The sequence below is a fragment of the Ranitomeya variabilis genome, chromosome 3, assembly GCF_051348905.1.
Source record: "Ranitomeya variabilis isolate aRanVar5 chromosome 3, aRanVar5.hap1, whole genome shotgun sequence".
Taxonomy (NCBI): Eukaryota; Metazoa; Chordata; class Amphibia; order Anura; family Dendrobatidae; genus Ranitomeya; species Ranitomeya variabilis.
Genome location: NC_135234.1, coordinates 89628458 through 89656319, shown reverse-complemented (window position 1 = coordinate 89656319; position 27862 = coordinate 89628458). Strand labels below are relative to the sequence as shown.

At 43.3% G+C, this 27862-nt stretch overlaps 1 protein-coding gene and 1 long non-coding RNA gene across 2 annotated transcripts in view; both read left to right on the top strand.

The window, feature by feature from the left end:
• The first annotated feature begins 1848 nt into the window (after positions 1 to 1848).
• Positions 1849 to 27862, top strand: part of LRRC75A (leucine rich repeat containing 75A) — a 444884-nt gene continuing 418870 nt past the window's right edge. Inside the window, exon 1 of the mRNA XM_077294372.1 lies at positions 1849 to 2998. Coding sequence (XP_077150487.1) covers positions 2726 to 2998 — 273 coding nt within the window. The 5' untranslated portion in view covers positions 1849 to 2725. The remainder of the gene's footprint in view (positions 2999 to 27862) is intronic.
• LOC143815287 (uncharacterized) overlaps positions 14899 to 27862 on the top strand; it is a 46989-nt gene continuing 34025 nt past the window's right edge. Inside the window, exon 1 of the long non-coding RNA XR_013223715.1 lies at positions 14899 to 15250. This is a non-coding gene — a long non-coding RNA (uncharacterized LOC143815287). The remainder of the gene's footprint in view (positions 15251 to 27862) is intronic.

Below are 27862 nucleotides of genomic sequence, written 5' to 3'. Positions count from 1 at the left end.
CTGAAGGTGGATGGAGCGCCCCCAGACGCAGGGCCGCGGGGTACTCGGTACCGGGCCTCTCTGATTCAGTTCTGGGGTCGTTACGGTGGCTAGACTCGGTCCGTGACCCTGCTAAGGGGCGTCCAATGAAAGGTGTAGGTGGTGGTGCAGGTCGCGGTGAATAACGAGGACACAGGATTGCAGTCTCTTTACCTCTTTACTGAAGGCTTCAAGATCCTCAATCCAGAGTACTGTTAACAGGGCTGGTTGAGACCGGCCGGTCCGATGGCACATCCAGAGTTCCCTTTGCAGGTGGAAATCTGTGCCTACCTTCTAGCGCCTGTGTGTTGTAGTACTTCCCTGCTGAGCACCACGGGATAGTCCTCACAACTGTTGTGCCTGTTTCTGATGTTCTTTCCCACAACTTATGTCTGTTCTGATGTTCTTCTCCGTCTCCCAGATGATATGGCTAGGACGCACCCGTATGATGGGTAGGCCTGGAGTTCTTCCGGGACCCTAGTGACGCCCCTCTCCCACAGTTGCCCCCTATCAGGGCCGGACTGGCCATTTGGCAATTCTGGCAAATGCCAGAAGGGCCTGTCTGGTTGTGGGCTGCCTTGTCTGCTATGATGTTAAAAGAATCAGTGTTCCCATACTGAGTTGTGATGGAGCACAAAGTTGCTGACTCCGTCACTTACCCCAGTAGGCTACGGGTATCATTATAAACATTGGTCATGTAGTAAATCTTCCTCTCCTCCATCCAGGGTAATATTAATAATATATCCCATCTGGTGCTTAGGGACGGGGATGGCACGGGCCTGTGTGTTTTCAAATGCCAGGGCTGAATTTCAGCCCCAGTCCGTACCTGCCCCCTATGTCTGCTTAGGTGAGACAGCCATCCTATAATTAACTGTCCTGCCGTTGGTTTGAAGTAATGCTTGGAGCCCAATACTTCCTCGGCGTTCCGGCCACCGGCTACGCGCCTCAGTAGGATGTTGCCTCGACTCCTACTGGTGTTATCTCCTTTTTGCTATGATCTCGTTTCTCACTGCTTCACAATAAACCTCGCTTCTTGTCCTTTCTTGAGATACCGCCGCGATGTAGTGCAGGCGCGGTTCCTTAACGTTCTGTCTTGTTCGCTAGGCCTCTGTCAGGATCCCACCCCTGACAGGGACCCCCCTGAATCTTCCCCTGCAACACCCTCTGCCACAGGATGTTGCCTGGTTCCAACCCAGTCAGCTTCTGTCTAACTTTCTATCCAACCCCCAGTTTTACCAGATTGTGAGGAGTGGCCTAATACATAGCGCCCTTAGCTCCCCCTGGAGGCCAGACTGTGAAGTGTATTGGTGTCTGTGATACCTGGTCAGGTGAACTCCTTAAGTGCCATCAGACGTACCATCACTCCCCTTAGCGGCAGAGCATCAGTACTGCAACGACCAGGACTCTGGGGCGCTGCATGGACACGTACCCTTACTGTTTCCAGTGACTGCATCTGATGTCTCATATCAGAATTTCGGGCAGTAGACACGGATCACTTATAATCGCAATGATTTATGATGGTTTTCCAATGTGTCTGTAAAAAATATTGTCTGTGATTTTTTGATAAGTTGTCTAGAAAAAAATAAAATATCAAATTGGCAACTCTGACCCCCTCTGAATTGTACAGTACTGCGGAACATATTGCCACTATAGAAATAAACTTCTTATTCTCCACCTTTATTTTTGAGCAGCTGCCTGACAGATACCCCTGGACATGTCTGCCCCCCATCACCACTTTGCAGCACAGTTCCTGAGGGCAGCAGCTCCCTCCTCTCATTTGCTTTGCACTTCTGCGCCCCTTTAAGGAGAGACAACGATTAGCCCTCCGCACCAGGGGCTCCCTGATCTCATCTGGCTCAGCAGTGATGGATCTACAGGGGCTTTTCCTGGCACATGCCCAGCAGACCTCTTCTGGCAGGAGAGTGGCCAGCTCCCCTCTCAGGAAACGCCTTCTCCCTGACAAGAGCCACAGCCCCTCTCTGCCTGACTGTGTGTATGGCTCCAGCAGAGGCTCCAGACACCCAAGTCCTACCTGCCGGCTCCTGGGCTGCAGCCAGAGGAAAGCCCCTGCCTCCTCCCTGTCTGGGGTCTGCAACTTGCAGCAGCCTCCCCGGCCCCTGAGACTTTAATCGGATTGCTTCCCAGTGCCAGGCAGTCTGTGCCGAGAGGCTGAGACTTTTGCGTGTCAAATGATGTGTCTGCTCTCCCCCTCCCCCTGTCATTAGGAAGCCTTCTGCTGCTGCTGATCCTGGGGCTTCAGAAGGACCTGCAACAGTTGGGAGTGGAGCAGACACTGGGACTTGGGTGGGGGACACGTCTGCTGCAGGTGGTCGCTGCCTCCTGGTGTCCTCGGCTCTTCTTCTTTGTTGTTCTGGATGTATGGTAGAAAGTTCTGCAGCCTGGAGGGGGCTTGGGAGGTGGGAACAGAAACAGTAGCACCAGGGGAGGAGGAAGGGAGAGAGACCCCAGCTGTGCCTGCTGGAAGCGATGTTGCAATGTTGAATCTCCGGCATTTCCTCAGAGGATGTCAGTGGGATCTTCTCTTAGGTGCCACCTTGTGATGATGCCATAGCTGGAGTGACTTGCTCTGTGGATCACTGACCTGTTGCATGCTGAGCTGCCTCTTCTGGAGAGGACATTCATCTGCACATTTGACCCCCACCAGGATCATTTCGGATGCCTCTCCTGAGGGATCATTCTTACCATCATGGGCACCAAGCAGACCAAGGTCTGCCAGGCTTCCAATGCTGGAGGGGAAAGCCCTCAGCATCACCCCCCGGGATCCCGGAGGAGCACTCCTGCCAGGGAGAGAGGGGACTTCTGGTCTTTTGGGGTGAAGTCTGGGGATAAATTTGGAAAGAGTGGATCCTCAAATCTACCCCCTTATCACAGGAGGATCAAGATGATCCAGGACATGATGCTGCTGGTCAAACAGGGGAGACAGGAGGAGGCCACAGAGCTGCTGAGACACCTGAGACAGGTGAGTGCTGACAGCCCTGACACAATGATCCCAGTAGCAGGGTGCAGACATGCTGGCATATTGTATATACTGGGTAATGTTACCTGGTGTTGGCACATACTGCGCATGGGACTTAGGGTTCGGTCAGGATTAAAGTAGTTTAGCAAAATCTGCAAAGAGTTTGTATGTTCTCCCCATGTTTACGTGGGTTTCCTCATGGTTCTCCGGTTTCTTCCCGCGCTCCAAAGACATACTGATAGGAAATAAGATTGTGAGCCCTATCGGGGACAGCGATGATGATGTCTGTGAAGAATTGTTGAGTATGATAATGAGTATGTGATAGTTGTAATAAGTTAGAATAGTTTAGAGAAGTACTGCTATACCATATCCTAAGGTCCAAACGAAACAGAAATTCTTTTTTTCAACAATATTCTTTATAGTTGGGGAAGTTTTAACAATTTTTGGGGAAGGGGTTATAGTTATAGTCAGTATAGTGAGTGACAAATAGTAAACAATGATTAGAAAAAATATTGAAATTAAACAGGAAAGGAGTAATATCCATACAATAAACAAGGGAGAAAGAAGGGTTAGGACAAAAGGGAAAGGGTAAGGGAAGGAAACAATGTGCTGCACCCCAGCACCATGGGAAATCGATGACCATGGTCACTAATGAAGGCAGCATCACTAGGACAGCGCAAATCATTGAGCTCGAGTGGTGGAAAGGTAATTTACAAAAAACAAAACAATGCTTCCACCAAATTCTGCCACAATCAGGGGTTCTCCCCATTAGGGCTCATTCAGACATTCATTTTTCACATCTACGTTCTATGCATTCTTATACGGAGAGCACTGGTACCCACTACAATCTGAGCTGGTCACATGTCTGTAGTTTTTGCAGTCCGAGTGTAAAAACAAAATGAAAAAGGAGACAGGTCCATGTTTTTGATCTGTGTATGGCCACGTTCATACCTTCAGTATTTTACATCGGTATTTGTAAGCTAAAACCAGGAATGGGCGATAAATACAGAAGTGGGGACGTGTTCCTATTAAGGTACCTTCACGCTGCGCGGCCCTGGTGGGGCTTATGTCTGAATTTTGTATCTGTGTTTGTATGCCAAAACCAGGAGTGGAACGTACAGAGAAAAACTATAGTTGAAACATTAACACTAGTGATGAGCGAGTGTACTCGTTGCTTGGGTTTGCCAGAGCATGCTCGGGTGTCCTCCGAGTATTTATGACTGCTCGGAGATTAAGTTTTCACCCGAGCGTGCTCTGGAAAACCCGAGCAATGAGTATACTCGCTCATCACTAATTAACACCCGTTTTGTGTTTTGGTATAGAAATACTGATCAAAAATATTGACGTGTGAATAAAGACTAATTAGTAGCAGAAGCTCAGACGGAATCAAATTTTACAAAAAACATGGAGGCCGTATATAGTAAAAGCAGACACACCATGATTAAAATCTGACCCAAAACACTGCAGAAATTCAGTCTGAACGAGGCCTCAGTCTCACACTGCGTATAAATAAAACATCAAGACGGTGGTGACATGTGAGGAAGGAATCGGAAGTAACACTGTTTATGCCTTTTAATAAGAGAAGAAGTAAATGCTCAATGTATTATTAAAGGGAATCTGTCAGCAGGTTTTTGCCATGTAATCTGAAGACAGCATGCTGTAGGGGTTAAAACACAGATTTCTCTCTTATCAAGCTCAGAGGGGTTTTTTGTTTACAGTTATTATTTTAGCACCAGGAGCTTATCATTGCTGGGACTAGCTGGTCCTGTGAGCCCTGGTCCAGCAACGCCCCCTCCTGTGATAGGCAGCTCACTGTCTATGGACATTGTATATACAGAGCCTGGTGTGGGCGGGGCTAGCTTCCTCAGCTCTGCTTCATTGCTAAATGTAAAAACCCTGATTGTGTCAGAAGAGCTGCACCCAGTAATCAAAGCGATACATCGTCAGGGTCTCTTTCCCTACATTGTTCTGCACTCAGATGAGGTAGGAAAAACCTCCTTTCAGACTCCTTTTAAGTGCAATGTAAGTAATGTGAGAAAGTATTTTTTTCCTGTGGTATTACAGGGTAAAAAACTATGTGCATAACATCATATGCAATTTCACTTCTGATTTACGAACTGAGCCTCTTTTAAGGACCAAAATTGCTTTGTGACATCACATAACATTACAATTGCACAAATACCTTGTTATTTTAATACAAACCTAAGGGAGGGACGGCGATGCAATTTGGGATTATCAAGTAAATTGTAACATTGTTGGGATATTTTGATCTATAGTTGTCATTGTTACATTAAATCCCATATTCCGATGTGACCCTATAGGATTACATGGCGCCTCATATCCCATTAGTAGGATGAGAGTAAACAATCATTGGATGCGGAGGCTTCATTTACATAATTGGGAATTATCCTTTAACTAGGGACAGAACTCGTTATGTATAAAAGCTGGTGATGCTTTGTAGCCAAACACATAAAATACATTATAAACTATTAGCAGTAGTTATTTTATTGTTCTTAGTGGGGTTTTTTTTTTACACCCTTCCTATCCCTTGTCTGTCATTCTCCTGTAATGAGATGGGTTTTAATATTAAAAAAAGGTGTTACTAGGTAACATGAAGCTGTCTACTGAGCATAACTAGATTGCATGACATATGTATTAAATGTTACACATGGTTATCAACTTCCTGCTCTCCTTCTGCTCACTAACCTTATTATGCTGGCCTTACGACTCAAGACTGATGTAGAAACTTGTGTTTCCCAGAATGCCGGCGTAGCAGGGGAATCACTTGTAATTGATCCCATAGACTTCAGTTATATGGTCTCCTCACACTTACCTTCTCATCTAAAGCTTGCATAATAAAAACAGTCCACATAAAACAGTGAAACTCCTAGTTTGTAAATGACAGTCGCCTAAAATTCCATAAATACGGTACATACTTTATATTAAAGAGAACCTGTCATCATGATGTAACCTGTTAAAATAAAAGTACGGCCATAATGGTGCTGTTATACTGATATAATACATGCCTGTAGGAAAGAAATCCGCATCCTGGCTCTTGCGCTGCCCTGGCCGCAGGCGGCACTTGCGCACATTCACCTTTTTCAGCAAAATGGCACCGTTGGTGGCCCAAGTGGAGATTGACATCCGATGGTCCTCGGGAAAATGGCGCATGCGCAGATTGAGAACTCTGCTCACCACTAAGCCGAGGTGTGAATCTGCGCATGCCCCCCAAATCTCTGTGCCATTTTGCTGAAGACCGCTGGGAGATGAATGTGCACAAGCGTCCGCCCATGGTAAAGTTCAGTGACCTGTCATTTAAGTCCATAAGGATGAATTTGAGAACAGAGAACCAAAAAAAGCCTCGCCCACGAGCATCTCAATAACTGAAAACTGCAAATACAAATTAAACAACAACCACAAGATGAATTTAATAAACCCTGGTATCATTTTAATCAGTATAACGGCGCCAATCTGACAATGCCTGTAGTTTACTTAGCAAAATCCTGCTGACAGGTTCACTTTAAGTCAGTATAACAGCGCCATTATGGCCAGACCTTTTACTTTAACAGGTTAAATCGTGGTGACAGGTTCTCTTCAATATTATTTATATATTTATGGAATTTTCAGCAACTGTCATTTATAAACTAGGAGTTTTATTGTTTTATGTGGATTGTTTTTATTTTGCAAGCTTTAGATCAGAAGGTAACATAGGATAGTTAGTTAAAATAATTTTGATTTTAAAAACAGCCCCCACGTCAAGGTGACCCTATTCAGGACGGTCCTAACCTCTACTATTAAAACCATAGGGTCACCTTGATGTGGTAGGATGGCTTTTATGTTTTTTTAATCAAAATTATGTTAACTCAGTATCCTATGTTATTTTCATGTACTATTGCTATTTGTTTACCTGAGAGTATTTGCTCATTTTAGGTTTTGTTTCTTTTGTAGCTAGTGTGAACATGCGCCTACCTTGCATTTACACCAATTTATATTCTAGTTCATCTCTTTAGGTTTTTATATATGAATTTGTATAAAGATTGTAAGGTTTACTTTATTACAATGCGCAAATAATTTATTACCAATACTTGTTTTAAAATTCTCTGGTGGAATCAGAATACTATCCTGCTGCAAATGATTTAACAGGTGTAGTATTAATAGGAGCGCCAGTGTGGAACTAACACAGAGAACCATTTGCTTCAGAAATTTTCTTTTTTAAATCAAATATTTTTTTATTATTAAAATTAGTTTTTGTAACACAACAGTAAAAAACAACAACTCAACCATGAAAGGGACCCAGTCCCTCTTCTACTATCCCCCCAACATGTCACCCTTTTAAACAGTTGCAGAAATTTCTGCAATTGAATATATCTTCCAAAAATCTGAATTTGGTGATGAATTGGCAACACGAACATGGATTTTCTGCCAGCCCCATTAAAATTAATTACATCATTCTAGAAATTTCTACCACAAATCTGCTTCTTTATTTCAATAGTAGAAGTTAAAGTACAGAGCAGATAGAAACCCCTTAAAGGGAACCTGTCACCCCCAAAATCGAAGGTGAGCTAAGCCCACCAGCATCAGGGGCTTATCTACAGCATTCTGTAATGCTGTAGATAAGCCCCCGATGTATCCTAAAAGATGAGAAAAAGAGGTTAGATTATACTCATCCAGGGGCGGTCCCGGTACGATGGGCATCGCGGTCCGGTCCGGGGCCTCCCATCTTCATAGGATGACGTCCTCTTCTTGTATTCACGCTGCGGCTCCGGCGCAGGCGTACTTTTTCTGCCCTGTTGAGGACAGAGCAAAGTACTGCAGTGCACAGGCGCTGAGCCTCTCTGACCTTTCCCGGCACCTGCGCACTGCAGTACTTTGCTCTGCCCTCAACAGAGCAGACAAAGTACGCCTGCGCCGGAGCCGCAGCGTGAATACCAGAAGAGGACGTCATCGTAAGAAGACAGTAGGCCCCGGACCGGACTGCGACGCCCATCGTACCGGGACCGCCCCTGGGTGAGTATAATCTAACCTCTTTTTCTCATCTTTTAGGATACATCGGGGGCTTATCTACAGCATTACAGAATGCTATAGGTAGGCCTCTGATTCTTAGCTTAGCTCAACTTCGATTTTGGGGGTGACAGGTTCCCTTTAATATCTTGTCAGTTTTCCTCGTGCACCTCACCAGATTCCAGTATCTTACCTCTTCGCCGCAGATGGTATTCAAGGCATCCTATATTCTAGTATTGGCCACTTTTTCAAGCATGTCATCCTTGCCAGAAGATCACATAATTTGGGTCACTGTAAATACCGTATGTATTCTTATGCAGGTACTCCTCATGAGCCACCCAAACGTGCATGGTGAGCTAGAATAAACTGGCACTGGATACATCTTTCATTAAATACAACATGCATGATCCTTCTTTTCCTCAAATTCTCACCCATATACATATTAGATGGTCGACCAGTTCCAGAGAAGTCAGCAGCTTTTTGGTGTTCATCTAATGTGTAAGGAGACCTAAAGGCCAGATGTACTTGGCAGTATTTTGATTAGTGGCTTGAATGAATTAAGAAGTCATACTTTTCTACCACAATGGCGCCATTCCAAGCACTGTGTTACCGGGCTATCACATGACAGTGATGCAACCTATCAGGGGCTGCTGATGGGCAGCAGCTGTCACAGTTCTGTCAGAGTCGATGCCCCCTCTAACGAAACTTGACAGACTGCAGTGCTCACGTGTTATAATGTCACAAGATCGCCAGGGAACTCAGAGGAGCACTGAGGAGAGGCGCCAACCTGCGAGGGAACAATGATTACTTCTTATTTATTTCATCACACTGGAGACATCCAAAAACACGCTGTCCAGTATAAGACAACCCAGCCCTTTTATTTTTAGATGTTAAGAAGTGGTATGGTAGGAATGTGTCAGAGACTTGTTAGAGGTGTACAACAAATTAGACAACGTCTACAACTTAACTTACACATGCAGGACACAGCAGAGGTGAACCAGGGTCTATTGTGGAGCAGTCTGTAGTACTAGGCCAGGGTCACTTGACTATTTTTCTCTAATCCAAGAAAATCGATCAGATTATGTTAATCACACTGATCAATGTGTGATGACAGCGTGATCCGATTTTCTCGGAGTGGGGAGAAGAAAAAAAAAGTTTGTCCACCTTCTCCATTCATTCTGTCCACATGTTGGTGGATTTCGGTCTGATATTTTTCCATGAACCCATAGACATGAATGGCTGAGTGCGATAATCGGATGTATCTCTGGCATGCTACATTTTGTTTCCTGAGACTGACTTTGTCTGAGGAAGATATTAGACATGTTCACGGGCCCCATAGAATAGCAAGGGGACAAGTGCTATCTGTCAAAATGACAAATGGCACTCGTCTGATTTTTAAGGTTGTCTACACGAGCCTTAGAGACGTTCATCAGGAAGCATATAACAGTTAAAATGAGACTTGTCAGGTTTCTCAAATTTAGAGTAGCTTTTAAATAGCAATAATATCAGTCCCGGTGACAGTGCTGATAATTCTGGATGACTTCATGCTAAGTTACAGTACCTTTTATAACCGAGTCCTGAATAGTAACTTCCTGGGTTTTAAAGGGGTTAAATCCATGGAATATTTCTAAACATTTGATTATACTTATCTGCCTACATATTAATTATGCACATATTCTGCCTTTTTATGAAAGGGTTATTCCAAAAAATGCATTTTACCTTTTATCAATACACCTGCTCTGGGCTGTATCCAGAAGGCCCAAAGACAATGTGTTGAGCAGAGGTTGGGTATGTGCACCATTGTTTCAGAGTCTTGTCTTCTGTACTCCCAGTGGTTGGACCCTCAACAATCAATAGGTTGTTCCTTGCAATTCTGGCAATAACCCTTACACCCTAGACACCCCCTATAAAATGGTATCAGGTGAAAGTACCGCAGAAAACAAAAGACACAAAAGACTGTTGGGACAGCACAGAATATCCACATATGGGTCAGCAGTAAAATGATTTTTCTACACCAAAAGTTATGGCGGCCATATTAACCCTTCCTGATTCCTACTGTCGAGCGACTAGATCAGCATTCAGAACAGGATAATAAGTATTTATGTTATTTTCTTCTAAAAAAATCAACAAAACCTTTTTTTCAAACCACCAATGGTTCCCACTGTGACCAGCCCCTGCGGTCGGCTTTTGTACAAATGATCAGGTCTCACGGTAATGAAGGCTTTTCTGCTATTTAGATTCTACTATTAATACATGAACATTGTTGCATCTAAGGTGCTCACAGCAGCAAGAGGTAAGAATTTAAGAATGTTTTAGTTTTATCTTCAATATGGCAAATACCTTGGCAAAACTCATAGACATTGATATAGGTCAATTAGATCCATTCCATGTCGGATTTAGCACTGCATCATGATTTTGCATTTCATATGGAAACATCTATGCACATATGAACGGAGCCTGGGTAATTTGGAAACTGCCATGTGCTAACGAATATATTGAATAGTGATTTGTATGTGCAGCAGTAGTGCCTTGTTATTGTAATGTAAATGTAGAAGCGTCTTGTTTTTCTGTCCCCTTCTCCTGCCCCTCATCCTTATCTCAGAGAGGCTGTGTACAGTACAGATATGGCCGGGATGGATCTCAGTGCAGCAGAGCTGTGTTTAGCTTCTAGGACAAGTCCTTGTTGTATGACAACACTTTTCTATAGGACTGATAGTGAACCCACCACACTGAAGGTACCTTCACACGAAGCGACGCTGCAGCGATAGCGACAACGATGCCGATCGCTGCAGCGTCACTGTTTGATCGCTGGAGAGCTGTCACACAGACCGCTCTCCAGCGACCAACGATGCCGAGGTCCCCGGGTAACCAGGGTAAACATCGGGTTGCTAAGCGCAGGGCCGCGCTTAGTAACCCGATGTTTACCCTGGTTACCAGCGTAAAAGTAAAAAAACCAAACAGTACATACTCACCTTCGCGTCCCCCAGCGTCCGCTTCCTGACACTGACTGAGCTCCGGCCCTAACAGCAGAGCGGTGACGTCACCGCTGTGCTTTCACTTTCACTTTGCGGCGCTCAGTCAGTGTGGGAAGCGGACGCCGGGGGATGCATGTAAGTATGTACTGTTTGGTTTTTTTACTTTTACGCTGGTAACCAGGGTAAACATCGGGTTACTAAGCGCGGCCCTGTGTAAAATATCGCTGGTATCGTTGCTTTTGCTGTCAAACACAACGATACACGGCGATCGGACGACCAAATAAAGTTCTGAACTTTATTTAGCGACCAGCGACATCACAGCAGGATCCTGATCGCTGCTGCGTGTCAAACTAAACGATATCGCTAGCGAGGACGCTGCAACGTCACGGATCACTAGCGATATCGTTACAAAGTCGTTTCGTGTGAAGGTACCTTGAGTTATTACAAAACTCCTATGAAATAGATTAATTAAAAAATTAGCACCGCTAAAATACACTGATAAAAAAAAATAAAGGGAACACTAAAATCCCACATCCTAGATATCACTGAATGAAATATTCCAGTTGTAAATCTTTATTCATTTTATAGTGGAATGTGTTGAGAACAGTTAAACGTAAAAATAATCAATGTAAATCACAACTAATATCCCATGGAGTTGGAATGATGCTCAAAATCAAAGTGGAAAATCAAATTGCAAGCTGATCCAACTTCAGTGGAAATGCCTCAAGACAAAGAAATGATGCTCAGTAGTGTGTGTGGCCTCCATGTGCCTGTATGATCTCATGCTGAAGGATGTTGCAGGCAACAGATCGCTCTCCACACTCTGTCACGTCTGTCACATGTGCTCAGTGTGAAACTGCTTTCATCTGTGAAGAGCACAAGGTGCCAGTGGCAAGTTTGCCAATCCTGGTGTTCTGTGGCAAATGCCAAGCGTCCTGCACGGTGTTGGGCTGTGAGCACAACCTCCATTTGTGGATGTCGGGCACTCAGACCATCCTCATGGAGTCGGTTTCTAACCGTTCGTGCTGATACATGCACATTTGTGGCCTGCTGGAGGTTATTTTGCAGGGCTCTGGCAGTGATCCTCCTGTTCCTCCTTGCAGAAAAGGCTGAGGTAGCGGTCCTGCTGCTGGGTTGTTGCCCTTCTACAGCCCCCTCCACATCTCCTGGTGTACTGGCCTGTCTCCTGGTAGCGCCTCCAGCCTCTGGACACTACACTGACAGACACAGCAAACTTTCTTGCCACAGCTCGCATTGATGTGCCATCCTGGATGAGCTGCACTACCTGAAACACTTGTGTGGGTTGTAGAGTCCGTCTCATGCTACCACGAGTGTGAAAGCACAACCAACATTCAAAAGTTACCAAAACATCAGCCAGAAAGCATTGGTACTGAGATGTGGTCTGTGGTCCCCACCTGCAGAACCAGTCCTTTATTGAGTGTGTCTTGATAATTGCCAATAATTTCCATCTGTTGTCTATTCCACTTGCACAACAGCATGTGAAACTGATTGTCAAACAGTGTTGCTTCCTAAGTGGACAGTTTGATTTCACAGAAGTTTGATTTACTTGGAGTTATATTCTGTTTTTTAAGTGTTCCCTTTATTTTTTTGAGCAGTGTATATGCAGAAAATTATCGAGACACACTTTGTAATCAGAGAATTGAATTCAGGTTTTTCATTAACCCCTTTACGATGTATCCAATTTCCGTTTTGTTTGCGTTTTTGTTTTTTCCTCCCTTCCCAGAATCATAACTCTTATTGATCTTAGACACATAGACATATGAGGGCTTGTTTTTTTTGTGGGACGGGTTGTACTTTTAGATGATACCATTCATTTTACCACATAGTATACTGGAAAATGGGAAAAAAAATACAAGTGGGGGGAAATTGTGAAAAAAACACAATTTTCACATTGTAAATGCTATTTTGTAGCCAACCAAGAGTCTTTCAATTCTTTTAGGGATTTTCATCCATTCTTCTTTGGAAAATTCTTCCAGTTCTGTGAGATTCCTGGTCGTCTTGCATGCGCTGCCGTTTTGAGGCCTAGCCACAGATTTTCAATGATGATCAGATCAGGGGACTGTGTTGGCCATTGTAAATTCAGCTTGTTCCTTTTGAGGTATTCTATGGTAGATTTTGACTTGTGTTGTTAGGATCATTATCCATATGTAGAAGCCATCCTCTTTTCAACCTCAGCATTTTTACCGATCGTGTTATCTTTGCTTCAAGAATTTGTTGACATCTGTGAAAAGTTCCCCATGCCATTGGCTGCCACACAACCCCAAAGCATGCTTGATCCACCCCATGCTTAAAGGGAACCTGTCACCCCCCAAGCGTTTTTAACTAAAAGAGCCACCTTATGCAGCACTAATGCTGCATTCTGTCAAGGTGGCTCTTTTAGTTCGGGTCCATGCCAACGCTGAAATAATCGTTTTTAGAATTCGCCCCTCATACCTGCAGTTTGTCAGGGGGCATGTCTTTTCCCCCCTGACACAAACGCCTCCCAGCCATCACTCAGGGTTGTTGGTTAATCTTTATTTTCAGTTTTGAGTTAATGGTATGCTCCTGCTTCGGGATGGCCTGTGCTTGTGGACCCCATGTGTCTTCATGTGGTGCTATGATTAGGTATTCATAAAGATGGCTTAGGACAGATCACTGATCCTTCAGTGACCTGCCCCCTATTTTACATACTGATTACATCAGCTGGCAGCGGCTGGCGGCGGTGCCTGTGCTTTAGCATGATCACATATATAATGTGCATTAAATTGTTTGTCATATACACATTTTTTTCATAATTCTCAAAATGGCGCCAGCCGCACCTGTTCAGTAGCATCTATCGGCAATCTGATAGATGCTACTGCTCAGGCGGCGTCATTTTGCTAGAGGGAAAAAAAATAGTCTCCACCAAGATGGCGCTGGCGGTGCCTGCACATTAGCATCTATTGGCAATTCAAAAAAGAAAAACACTGCCAAAAGAACTAAAAATGCATAAGACAAAAACTGATTTAAACAATAGGTCATTTTCTAATTATATACCGTAATCCCTTTAAAAACATAAATTGAGTTATAAAGTTATTTGAATATAGTGAATTCACTTTTATGTCTTCACATCCCCGCAATGACTCGGTCTCAGAGTAAATTCTGCACAGCGTTAATTAGAACTTCTGAGGACACTGATTCTTGGCTCTGCTGAATTTTGTTTTGATTGATGGGATTTCTATTAATATACATTTTGATGGAAAAGAAATACTAGCAAAAATGATCCATAATAAAATAAATGATCTTGTGTCTTAACGTTGTCTCTAAGGTGAAATCCATTAATGACATCTTTTGTAAGTTTAGATGTCAAAGGAACAAAAACAAAGTGCAAACTAGAAATTACAAAAACGTGTGACATTTCCTTAATGGTACATTTCCTTCCTTGAAAGTCTAAAGCAATATCCAGATGACGAAACATCTATTTCAGAAGGGTTCAGGGGACATTAGGGAGAGACTCATCCAGGTCTCATTCAGGTGGGCTTAATGTAATGTCACTTACTTTCTATAAGGGACATCAGAGATATTCCAAAGATGGGAACAAAAATTTGCTTGCTGCACCCCACCATTTATAGAGGAAATGCCCCCACCTATGATACATATAGTCCCCTTCAGCACATCCCAGAATATCTGCAGTCCCCACACCGCGGACCTCCTAACCAATGTCATAGTGATGTCATAGCATTGTCATAGCATAGCATAGCATTGTCATTGTCATAGTCATTGTGATGTCATAGCAGCTTACCTGGTTTTACCCTGTGATGTCATAGCAGCTTACCTGGTTTTACCCTGTGATGTCATAGCAGCTTTCCTCGTATCACCTTGTGATGTCATAGCAGCTTACCTGGTTTTACCCTGTGATGTCATCTTACCTGGTATTACTCCGTGACAGCAGTTAGGCTGCATTTACACATCGGTGTGACACGTCCTATTGCTGTCCCTTTTTTTGTTGGACAGCACACTGACTCATAGTGTTTCATTGATCCGTATACACGTCAGTATTACAAACTGATCCGTGTCTCCATGAGGATTCACATGAAACACAGAACACATTGTTTGTACTTCAGAGTTCCATCCAAGTTTCATGTGTTTTTTACTGATCCGTTTCTAAGACAATGGATTAAAAAAAAGTTCACCGAGTCTGCCTGTTTCAGTGAAAAAAACGGATTTGAAGAAAATTGAAAAACTGATACAACCACGTTGACGATTGTTCCATTTCTCTCATCTTGTAACACGCAGATATGTGAGTGCCGCTTTTGTGTTCATCTTTTTCCTTATTCGGGTACATTTGAAAACATTTTAGGTAAAGATGCATGTTCGTTCTTTATCTATAATGTAGTTCGTACAATGTTAAAATAATAATTTCCCTAGGAGCAAACCTCCATCTTCATTTTAGCGTGTGATATACAACATGCCAAAAATAGTCAACTATTAGGAAAGTCATTTGTCAAAGATTTCTCCAGTTTTCACAAAGCGCATAATTCCATTCGTCTGAATGGGTAGTTGTCTATCAGTGAGTGAACTTTGATAAATGGGTCATATGAAATAGTAGGAGTAAAGAAATGCCACCATTACTTATAGGCGCATTTTTTTTATTTTACAGAGCTTTAGGTTGCTACACTATCGGTAACCTCTGGTTGGTTCGACAGGGTTCTTGGCTTTTCATGCATTGTACGTTTTAGTAAGGCTTCTATTAAAAGCTCACTGAATTAGCTAGAATTATTTATTCTGTTTCACCACATACCATTTAGCCACTTTCTGTCAATGTCATAATTCTCCGTACAAGAGCACTGTCACTTCCGTGAAGATTGGCGGCACAGAGGCCTGTACACAGTTTCAGCTTACTGACCTCTAAAGATACTTGTCATAGCAGAATGTATTGGATTAAACATTTATCCAAAACCTTTTCAGGTTAATGACAAGTTTATAAGAGAAAGGTTTAAAGATATTGGAGCAGTGTTTAATACAATACAGTTGGCCCCGGGGTCCATTATATATGGCCTAGGAAGAGAAACCTTCATGGTATGTTCGTACAGGAGAAATGCTGCAGAATTTCCACATGCTCACCTTCATTTTACTCATTACAATGTACAGACAAAGAGGGAAGTCCAGAATCCGATTAAACCATTTGTGACTTTATAATATCCTCATTACACATCAATTAGATTAGCATAGGGCACCACCGTTTACCCGCTTCATGCCATTCTAGGTCTTAATCATAGCATGCAAGTAAGTGCACAAAAGTGATTTAAAATAAGTGGCTGAGCCAATCCGACATGGAACATTAGTTACCTGATGACTGTATTAAAGATTCAAAGAAGAGTTACATTGTACAAATATTTAGCAAGGAAATTACTAAATAAAATAATGCCCATAAAGCATAATTAAAGGGACTCTGTCACCCCCAAAATCGAAGGTCAGCTAAGCCCACCGGCATCAGGGGTTTTTCTACAGCATTCTGTAATGCTGTAGCTAAGCCCCCGATGTATCCTAAAAGATGAGAAAAAGAGGTTAGATTATACTCACCCAGGGTCGGTCCCGCTGCGGTCCGGTCTGATAGGAGTCGTGGTCCGAGGCCTCCCATCTTCTTACGATGACGTCCTCTTCTTGTCTTCATGCTGCGGCTCCGGCGTACTTTGTCTGCCCTGTTGAGGGCACAGCAAAGTACTGCAGTGCACAGGCGCCGGGAAAGGTCAGAGAGGCCCGGTTCCTGCGCACTGCAGTACTTTGCTCTGCCCTCAACAGGGCAGACAAAGTACGCCTGCGCCGGAGCCGCAGCGTGAAGACCAGAAGAGGACGTCATCGTAAGAAAATGGGAGGCCTCGGACCAGACCGCGACACCCATCGTAGCGGACCGCACCTGGGTGAGTATAATCTAACCTCTTTTTCTCAGCTTTCAGGATACATCGGCTTATCTACAGCATTCCAGAATGCTGTAGATAAGCCCCTGATGCTGGTGGGCTTAGCTCACCTTCGATTTTGGGGTGACAGGTTCCCTTTAATACTGTAAGATTATATTCTACCATCTGTTGAGAGCAAATGGGGTACTGGTATTCAAAAAGAACACCTCTACCTCACCTGTTCTGTACTTATCACCTTTCATATGCCGAGTGACTGACAGTGACGTCAGATGCCGGCGACGTGTGCATTGCGCCTGTGGCCGACTTCAGCTGCTAGCCTCCAATTGGCTAGCAGCTGTTGTTAACTATTGACGTGCAGGCGCGCGCCCGCACGTCAATAGGTGAAACTGCCGCAGCGCTGGTAGGGGCCCGGTGACAGGTGAGACGGGGCCCGATGCGGGTCCCCTCTCTGCCCACCGGGCCCATACGCCAGTCAGGGCAGTAATACCCTGACTGGCGGCGGGCAATCTGAGCGGTAGCCGAGGGCCCCCCACACCGCTGGGCCCTGGGCTACCACCCAGATTGACCCTATTATAATCCGCCCCTGGCTTACAGTGCTGTCCACCCTGTCTATCTGATCTAATAATGTAGATAATAAGAGTGCTGATGTATAAAGAGGCTGCTCACATTGCTGTCCACCCTGTCTATCTGATCTAATACTGGAGATACCAGCAGTGCTGATGTATAAAGAGGCTGCTAACACTGCTGTCCACCCTGTCTATCTGATCTAATACTGTAGATAATAAGAGTGCTGATGTATAAAGAGACTGCTCACACTGCTGTCCACCCTGTCTATATGATCTAATACTGGAGATACTAAGAGTGCTGATGCATAAAGAGACTGCTCACACTGTTGTCCACCCTGTCTATCTGATCTAATACTGTAGATAATAAGAGTGCTGATGTATAAAGAGACTGCTCACACTGCTGTCCACCCTGTCTATATGATCTAATACTGGAGATAATAAGAGTGCTGATGTATAAAGAGACTGCTCACACTGCTGTCCACCCTGTCTATATGATCTAATACTGGAGATACTAAGAGTGCTAATGCATAAAGAGACTGCTCACACTGCTGTCCACCCTGTCTATCTGATCTAATACTGGAGATACCAGCAGTGCTGATGTATAAAGAGGCTGCTAACACTGCTGTCCACCCTGTCTATCTGATCTAATACTGGAGATACCAGCAGTGCTGATGTATAAAGAGACTGCTCACACTGCTGTCCACCCTGTCTATATGATCTAATACTGGAGATAATAAGAGTGCTGATGTATAAAGAGACTGCTCACACTGCTGTCCACCCTGTCTATATGATCTAATACTGGAGATACTAAGAGTGCTGATGCATAAAGAGACTGCTCACACTGCTGTCCACCCTGTCTATCTGATCTAATACTGTAGATAATAAGAGTGCTGATGTATGAAGAGGCTGCTCACACTGCTGTCCACCCTGTCTATATGATCTAATACTGGAGATAATAAGAGTGCTGATGTATAAAGAGACTGCTCACACTGCTGTCCACCCTGTCTATATGATCTAATACTGGAGATACTAAGAGTGCTGATGCATAAAGAGGCTGCTAACACTGCTGTCCACCCTGTCTATCTGATCTAATACTGGAGATACCAGCAGTGCTGATGTATAAAGAGACTGCTCACACTGCTGTCCACCCTGTCTATCTGATCTAATACTGTAGATAATAAGAGTGCTGATGTATGAAGAGGCTGCTCACACTGCTGTCCACCCTGTCTATCTGATCTAATACTGGAGATACCAGCAGTGCTGATGTATAAAGAGACTGCTCACACTGCTGTCCATCCTGTCTATCTGATCTAATACTGGAGATACCAGCAGTGCTGATGTATGAAGAGGCTGCTCACACTGCTGTCCACCCTGTCTATCTGATCTAATACTGGAGATAATAAGAGTGCTGATGTATAAAGAGACTGCTCACACTGCTGTCCACCCTGTCTATATGATCTAATACTGGAGATACTAAGAGTGCTGATGCATAAAGAGACTGCTCACACTGCTGTCCATCCTGTCTATCTGATCTAATACTGTAGATAATAAGAGTGCTGATGTATGAAGAGGCTGCTCACACTGTTGTCCACCCTGTCTATCTGATCTAATACTGTAGATAATAAGAGTGCTGATGTATAAAGAGACTGCTGACACTGCTGTCCACCCTGTCTATATGATCTAATACTGGAGATACTAAGAGTGCTGATGTATGAAGAGGCTGCTCACACTGCCGTCCACCCTGTCTATCTGATCTAATACTGGAGATACCAGCAGTGCTGATGTATGAAGAGGCTGCTCACACTGCTGTCCACCCTGTCTATCTGATCTAATACTGGAGATAATAAGAGTGCTGATGTATAAAGAGACTGCTCACACTGCTGTCCACCCTGTCTATATGATCTAATACTGGAGATACTAAGAGTGCTGATGCATAAAGAGACTGCTCACACTGCTGTCCACCCTGTCTATCTGATCTAATACTGTAGATAATAAGAGTGCTGATGTATAAAGAGACTGCTAACACTGCTGTCCACCCTGTCTATATGATCTAATACTGTAGATAATAAGAGTGCTGATGTATAAAGAGACTGCTCACACTGCTGTCTATCTGATCTAATCCTGGAGATACGAGGGGTGCTGAAGTGAGATGCGGCTACTCACACCTCTGTTCATCCTGTCTTTCCAAACTAATAGTGGAGATATCAGATTTCTTATTGTAAGATCTTTACGTGTTTGTATGTCTGTACAGGGTGCAGTTTACACTATGGGCATTTGCCAATGTACTGTATATAACTACACTTATCATTTGAAAATTAATTCCTAGTTTCCTAGTTTTTCCCCACTGTTTACAACATGTTTCTTTCAAGAAACTGCTGCACTGCTTCTCTCCAATATGAGCGCTTTACACAGACTGGTAAACTAGGTATACACGGCTTTATCCAGCAGCATATAAACAATTTCATTAACTCCGCTAAGTCTATTACCCAAGAGCTTACCTAAAGCAGCTGCCTCTCCTGCATCTGAGGCTACGCTCCAGCCTGCACTAAGGAGCGCTCCTTTCTTACCCTGTAGGTACTGTAGCTTAGCCTCAGCCTGAACTTCTGTTGGTGATTGAGGGCTAGAGCCACACTTAGGGCCCAACTGTAGGACAGCTGCTTATGAGCATAGCTGGGATCAATGCACAATATTAGTTTTGCTATTTTTCTTATGATTTGCTATCAGATTCATATCTCTTTCCTTTCTTGTATACTACATTATTCATATAATAATTTAGCTGTATTTCCATAGTTCTTTTGCTTCTGTGTCAGTGGAGAACTAAAAATTTATGCTAGTAATGATTTTTAATAAAAATACAATGTCATACATGACATTTATTGATGGACGTGTTCTTTTAAGGAGAACCTGTCAACTCTCCTGATGAGGATAATGTTTTAAAGAAACACTACCAGTAAAATTGTTATCCTCTTAATATATTGTAGTCTTCCTATTATATAGCACTGTGTACTTACGATTGCTCATTTTGCCTTTCTACCCAGTTAATTATTCTCTTTTCCATTAGGTCTATGACGTCACGTAATTAAAAACTGACTTGCTGAATCCTTCAAAGTTCTATGTAGAAACAGGAGGTCTATTTCCCCTGCATCACTGCAAAAGTCTCTGGCAGGGAGAGGAGCGCAGCATCTGGGTCAAGAGGGGGATGACTCATTTAGGGAAAAGAGACTTCCTGTTTCTACATAGAGCAGAGAAAAGAGAAGAATTAACTGGGTAGAAAGGCAAAATGAGCAATTGTAAGTACACAGTGCTATATACCGTAATATGATGATTGCAACATATTAAGAGGATAAACATTTTGATCGGGGGAGGAGTGCTTCTTTAACCCCTTAATCCCATATGACGTACTATCCCGTCAAGGTGACCTGGGACTTAATTCCCAGTGACGGGATAGTACGTCATAGCCGATCGGCCACGCTCACGGGGGGAGCGCGGCTGATTGCGGCCAGGTGTCAGATGCCTACTGCAGCTGACATCCGGCACTATGTGCCAGGAGCGGTCACGGACCGCCCCCGGCACATTAACCCCCGGCACACCGCGATCAAACATGATCGCGGTGTACCGGAGGTACAGGGAAGCATCCCTGCGTGCTTCCCTGAGACGATCGGTACAAGGGAATGTACTCACCTTGTACCGAGCGTCTCCTCCCTGCAGGCCCCGGATCCAAAATGGCCACGGGGCTGCATCCGGGTCCTGCAGGGAGTACTTCCGGGTCCGGAGCAGGCTGCAGATGAAAGCTGCAGCCTGCAGCGATGTGAGTGAGAGCGCCGATCTGATAGAGTGCTATGCTATGGGACAAAGTTAAAAACTTTAAAAAAAAATTTCCACATGTGTAAAAAAAAAAAAAAAAAAATTCCTAAATAAAGAAAAAAAAATATATATTATTCCCATAAATACATTTCTTATCTAAAAAAAAGCAAAACGATAAAAGTACACATATTTAGTATCGCCGCGTCCGTAACGACCCAACCTATAAAACTGTCCCACTAGTTAACCCCTTCAGTGAACACCGTAAGAAAAAAAAAAAAACGAGCCAAAAAACAACGCTTTATTATCATACCGCCGAACAAAAAGTGAAATACGCGATCAAAAAGACAGATATAAATAACCATGGTACCGCTGAAAACGTCATCTTGTCCCGCAAAAAAAGAGCCACCATATAGCATCATAACCAAAAAAATAAAAAAGTTATAGTCCTCAGAATAAAGAGATGCCAAAATAAAATTTTTTTCTATAAAATAGCTTTTATCGTATAAAAGCGCCAAAACATAAAAAAATGATATAAATGAGATATCGCTGTAATCGTACTGACCCGACGAATAAAATTGCTTTATCAATTTTACCAAACGTGGAACGGTATAAACGCCTCCCCCAAAAGAAATTAATTAATGGCTGGTTTTTGGTCATTCTGCCTCACAAAAATCGGAATAAAAAGTGATCAAAAACTGTCACATGTCCGAAAATGTTACCAATAAAAACGTCAACTCGTCCCGCAAAAAACAAGACCTCACATGACTCTGTGGACCAAAATACGGAAAAATTATAGGTCTCAAAATGTGGAGACGCAAAAACTTTTTTGCTATAAAAAGCGTCTTTTAGTGTGTGACAGCTGCCAATCATAAAAATCCGATATAAAAAACGCTATAAAAGTAAATCAAACCCCCCTTCATCACCCCCTTAGTTAGAGAAAAATAATAAAATTAAAAAAATGTATTCATTTCCATTTTCCCATTAGGGCTAGGGTTAGGGCTAGGGTTAGGGCTAGGGTTAGGGTTAGGGCTAGGGTTAGGGCTAGCGTTAGGGCTAGGGTTAGGGCTAGGGTTAGGGCTAGGGTTAGGGTTGGGGCTAGGGTTGGAGCTAAAGTTAGGGTGGGGCTAAAGTTAGGGATAGGGTTGGGGCTAAAGTTAGGGTTGGGGATAAAGTTAGGGTTGGGGCTAAAGTTAGGGTTAGGGTTTGGATTACATTTACGGTTGGGATTAGGGTTGGGATTAGAATTAGGGATGTGTCAGGGTTAGGGGTGTGGTTAGGGTTACAGTTGGGATTAGGGTTAGGGGTGTGTTTGGATTAGTTTCAGGTAGAATTGGGGAGTTTCCACTGTTCAGGCACATCAGGGGCTCTCCAAACGCGACCTGGCATCCGATCTCAATTCCAGACAATTCTGCGTTGAAAAAGTAAAACAGTGCTCCTTCCCTTCCGAGCTCTCCCGTGCGCCCAAACAGGGGTTTACCCTAACATATGGGGCATCAGCGTACTCAGGACAAATTGGACAACAACTTTTGGGGTCCAAGTTCTCTTGTTATCTCTGGGAAAATAAAAATTTGGGCTAAAAATCATTTTTGTGGGAAAAAAAGGATTTTTTATTTTCACGGCACTGCGTTGTAAACTGTAGTGAAACACTTGGGGTTCAAAGTTCTCACAACACATCTAGATAAGTTCCTTGGGAGGTCTAGTTTCCAATATAGGGTCACTTATTGGGGGTTTCTACTGTTTGGGTACATCAGGGGCTCTGCAAATGCAACATGACGCCTGCAGACCAATCTAAGTCTGCATTCCAAATGGCGCTCCTTCCCTTCCGAGCTCTGCCATGCGCCCAAACAGTGGTTCCCCCCCACATATGGGGTATGAGCGTACTCAGGACAAATTGGACAAAAACTTTTGGAGTCCAATTTATCCTGTTACCCTTGTGAAAATATAAAACTGGGGGCTAAAAAATCATTTTTCTGAAAAAAAAAAAAGAATTTTTAGTTTCACGGCTCTGCGTTATAAACTGTAGTGAAACACTTGGGGGTTCAAAGTTCTCAAAACACATCTAGATAAGTTCCTCAGGAGGTCTAGATTCCAATATGGGGTCACTTGTGGGGGGGTTGTACTGTTTGGGTACATCAGGGGCTCTGCAAATGCAACGTGACGCCTGCAGACCAATCCATCTAAGTCTGCATTCCAAATGGCGCTCCTTCCCTTCCGAGCTCTGCCATGCGCCCAAACAGTGGTTCTCCCCCACATATGGGGCATCAGCGTACTCAGGACAAATTGGACAACAACTTTTGGAGTCCAATTTATCCTGTTACCCTTGTGAAAATACAAAACTGGGGGCTAAAATATAATTTTTCTGAAAATTTTTATTTTTTATTTTCACGGCTCTGCGTTATAAACTGTAGTGAAACACTTGGGGGTTCAAAGCTCTCACCACACATCTAGATAAGTTCCTTAAGGGGTCTACTTTCCAAAATGGTGTCACTTGTGGGGGGTTTCAATGTTTAGGCACATCAGGGGCTCTCCAAACGCAACATGGTGTCCCATCTCAATTCCAGTCAATTTTGCATTGAAAAGTCAAATGGCGCTCCTTCCCTTCTGAGCTCTGCCATGCACCCAAACAATGGTTTACACCCACATATGGGGTATCAGCGTACTCAGGACAAATTGCACAACAATTTTTGGGGTCCAATTTCTTCTCTTACCCTTGGGAAAATAAAAAATTTGGGGCGAAAAGATCATTTTTGTGAAAAAATATGATTTTTTATTTTTACGGCTCTGCATTATAAACTTCTGTGAAGCACTTGGTGGGTCAAAGTGCTCACCACACATCTAGATAAGTTCCTTAAGGGGTCTACTTTCCAAAATGGTGTCACTTGTGGGGGGTTTCAATGTTTAAGCACATCAGGGGCTCTCCAAACGCAACATGGCGTCCCATCTCAATTCCAGTCAATTTTGCATTGAAAAGTCAAATGGCGCTCCTTCGCTTCCGAGCTCTGTCATGTGCCCAAAAAGTGGTTTACCCCCACATATGGGGTATCGGCGTACTCAGGACAAATTGTACAACATCTTTTGGGGTCCATTTTCTCCTGTTACCCTTGGTAAAATAAAACAAATTGGAGCTGAAGTAAATTTTGTGTGAAAAAAAGTTAAATGTTCATTTTTATTTAAACATTCCAAAAATTCCTGTGAAACACCTGAAGGGTTAATAAACTTCTTGAATGTGGTTTTGAGCACCTTGAGGGGTGCAGTTTTTAGAATGGTGTCACACTTGGTTATTTTCTATCATATAGACCCCTCAAAATGACTTCAAATGAGATGTGGTCCCTAAAAAAAAATGGTGTTGTAAAAATGAGAAATTGCTGGTCAACTTTTAACCCTTATAACTCCCTAACAAAAAAAAATTTTGGTTCCAAAATTGTGCTGATGTAAAGTAGACATGTGGCAAATGTTACTTATTAAGTATTTTGCGTGACCTATCTCTGTGATTTAAGGGCATAAAAATTCAAAGTTGGAAAATTGTGAAATTTTCAAAATTTTTGCCAAATTTCCATTTTTTTCACAAATAAACACAAGTTATATCGAATAAATTTTATGACTAACATTAAGTACAATATCTCACGAGAAAACAATGTCAGAATCGCCAAGATCCGTTGAAGCGTTCCAGAGTTATAACCTCATAAAGGGACAGTGGTCAGAATTGTAAAAATTGGCCCGGTCATTAACGTGCAAACCGCCCTCGGGGCTTAAGGGGTTAAAATCTTACATTTCCCATAAAACTAAAATTCTGAATCCTCTTTTTCTGCCATTCTTCTGCAGTTTCTCCTGGAAATGTATACGGTAAATTAATTTACAATTAAATCTAAATCATTTTTATTCAGTACGTGTGTTACTATACACCTTGGTAACTGTCTAGTCAGTGCTGACAGGGTCACACCCTAAGGGGAGCGGTAACATCCAATTTAAGCTTATTTATGAATTTCCAGGGGTAGGAAAAGAAGAATGGCAAAGTAAAGATTTCTAAGAAAAGATGCTACAGAATTGTAACTTCATGAGAATACCAATATATACTATCACAGATGTGTTTCTTTTTTTATTGGGGGGAAGGGTGTTGTCGATATTATTTATTACATTTTTTAAAGCCATGGCGATCTGCAGTGGGAAGCCATATTCAGGCATTCATTTGTCCTGTAGTGGATTCATAAACATAGTCTAAAGCCAATTTACAAATCCCAATTCATGGTGGCTGGATATTATGATTTATTATGACCTAGTAAAGTGCTATTCACATTCTGTTATTTAGTTTCAATAATTTTATTTTCAATAACATAGCAATTGAACAACAGTTTCCCTTACAAGGGAGTTCAATAAGCTTAAATCTGAACAAAGTGGCAAAACCATACATATATTAACTCAAATTCAAAAATACAAATATGACAAGACAAGTACATGGGGAGACATAAAAGAGGGAAAGTGGGGAGGGAAATGAGATACTGCACTTTATTTCGTGGTAAGCTGTAGTATATTTACCAGACAAGGTTGTACTATGTTTCATTTTATGAGTTCTGCCTCCTACCTCCCCGCACCCCACCCCACGCCAGCTCAACCCCAGTGTGTTATCAGAGTCTCTCACAGGACAATAGAGTCTCAAATAGATAAAGTCAAGGTTTGTTCAAGATTTAAGTTTGTGTTAAGATCCATCCACGGCTTCCAAATTTGGTAGAAGGCCTCCCACAGATCTTCCCTAGTCGCATGTATACGTTCATATAAGAGGATTGAATTCATTTTATCTCTAACTGCCTGGACAGAGAGAAACGGCGACCTCCAGCTGGTAGCTATATGTAGTTTAGCGGCCATAAGCAGCTGGCTTATCAGCCTGTGAAATTTATTAGTAAACCGCGGGTATTTGGCTCCTAAGGGTACCGTCACACAGTGAAATTTCCATCGCTGCGACGGCACGATTCGTGTGCGGTCACACTTTGCAATCACGGCGCTGGAGCGATGCCGAAGTCCCCGGGTAACCAGGGTAAACATCGGGTTACTAAGCGCAGGGCCGCGCTTAGTAACCCGATGTTTACCCTGGTTACCAGCGTTAACGTAAAAAAAACAAACAGTACATACTCACATTCCGGTGTCTGTCCCCGGCGTTCTGCTTCTCTCCACTGTGTAAGCGCCATAGCCGGAAAGCAGAGCGGTGACGTCACCGCGTCACCGCTGTGCTCGCTTTCCGGCCGGCAGGCGCTCACACAGTGCAGAGAAGCTGAGACGCCGGGGACAGACACCGGAATGTAAGTATGTACTGTTTGTTTTTTTTACGTTTACGCTTGTAACCAGGGTAAACATCGGGTTACTAAGCGCGGCCCTGCGCTTAGTTACCCGATGTTTACCCTGGTTACAAGCGAACACATCGCTGGATCGCTGTCACACACAACGATCCAGCGATGTCAGCGGGTGATCAAGCGACGAAAGAAAGTTCCAAACGATCTGCTACGACGTACGATTCTCAGCAGGGTCCCTGATCGCTGCTGCGTGTCAGACACTGCGATATCGTAACGATATCGCTAGAACGTCACGAATCGTACCGTCGTAGCGATGGAAATTTCACTGTGTGACGGTACCCTAAGAGGAATGCGGCCGGGTCAGGTTGTATTGCCCCGCCATACATTTTTCCAATTATTAATCCCACTTCCTGCCACATAGCCGAGGCTGTTGGGCATTCCCACCAAATATGCTTCATATCTCCCACTGCGCCACATCCTCTAAAGCATTTTACATTCTGTTATTTAAACATGATTTAGTGTATGTGGTGGAATGCCTTTCATTTTACTCCTGTAGAAGAGAGTGTGTGCGCTTTTCTATACAGTGGGCAAATGCAAAACTTATATCATGCATTATTCAGTTTTATAACCACTCTGGCCAGTGACTGGCATATGCTGCTGTATGTTTATATGTCAGAAGTTTATATAGCCAAATGCCCATAGGATATCTCCAAAATATGTCGCCTGAGTGATGTGAACAAAGCCTAATTCTGCAACATCATTCCACATATACGAAATGTGCGCATTTCAATGAAATAGCGAGACGCAACTATTTTGGGATTTAGTTTGGTTTTGAGTCACATGCAGCTTAGGATTTGCGCCACTCAATATAGATGCTCATAAATATTTAAATTGTCTGGCACATAGTTAAAACTAATCAGAAATTCTGCTATCCAGTATGAAATAGAGATGTCCGAATCTGCAGAGATTCAAATGCGACAAATAATGCAAAATTATCAGGAAATTTCGATTCATTTCAAAGTTATTTGATGGAAATTGAATGTTCTTATTATGTTCAGACACCAGAGCATAATATGTGTAGAATTAAAACAAAAAAAAGAATACTCGCCTAACTGCTCCCCTTTCTCTCGTCTGCGTATCTTCTTCGGCCTGCTTCACTCTGGGCCGCAGCTTTTAGACAACTAGACCTCTTACGTCTATGCGCGCAGTGCCATACGTCGTAACTAGTGTTGAGCGATACCGTCCGATACTTGAAAGTATCGGTATCGGAAAGTATCGGCCGATACCGGCAAAGTATCGGATCTAATCCGATACCGATACCCGATACCAATACAAGTCAATG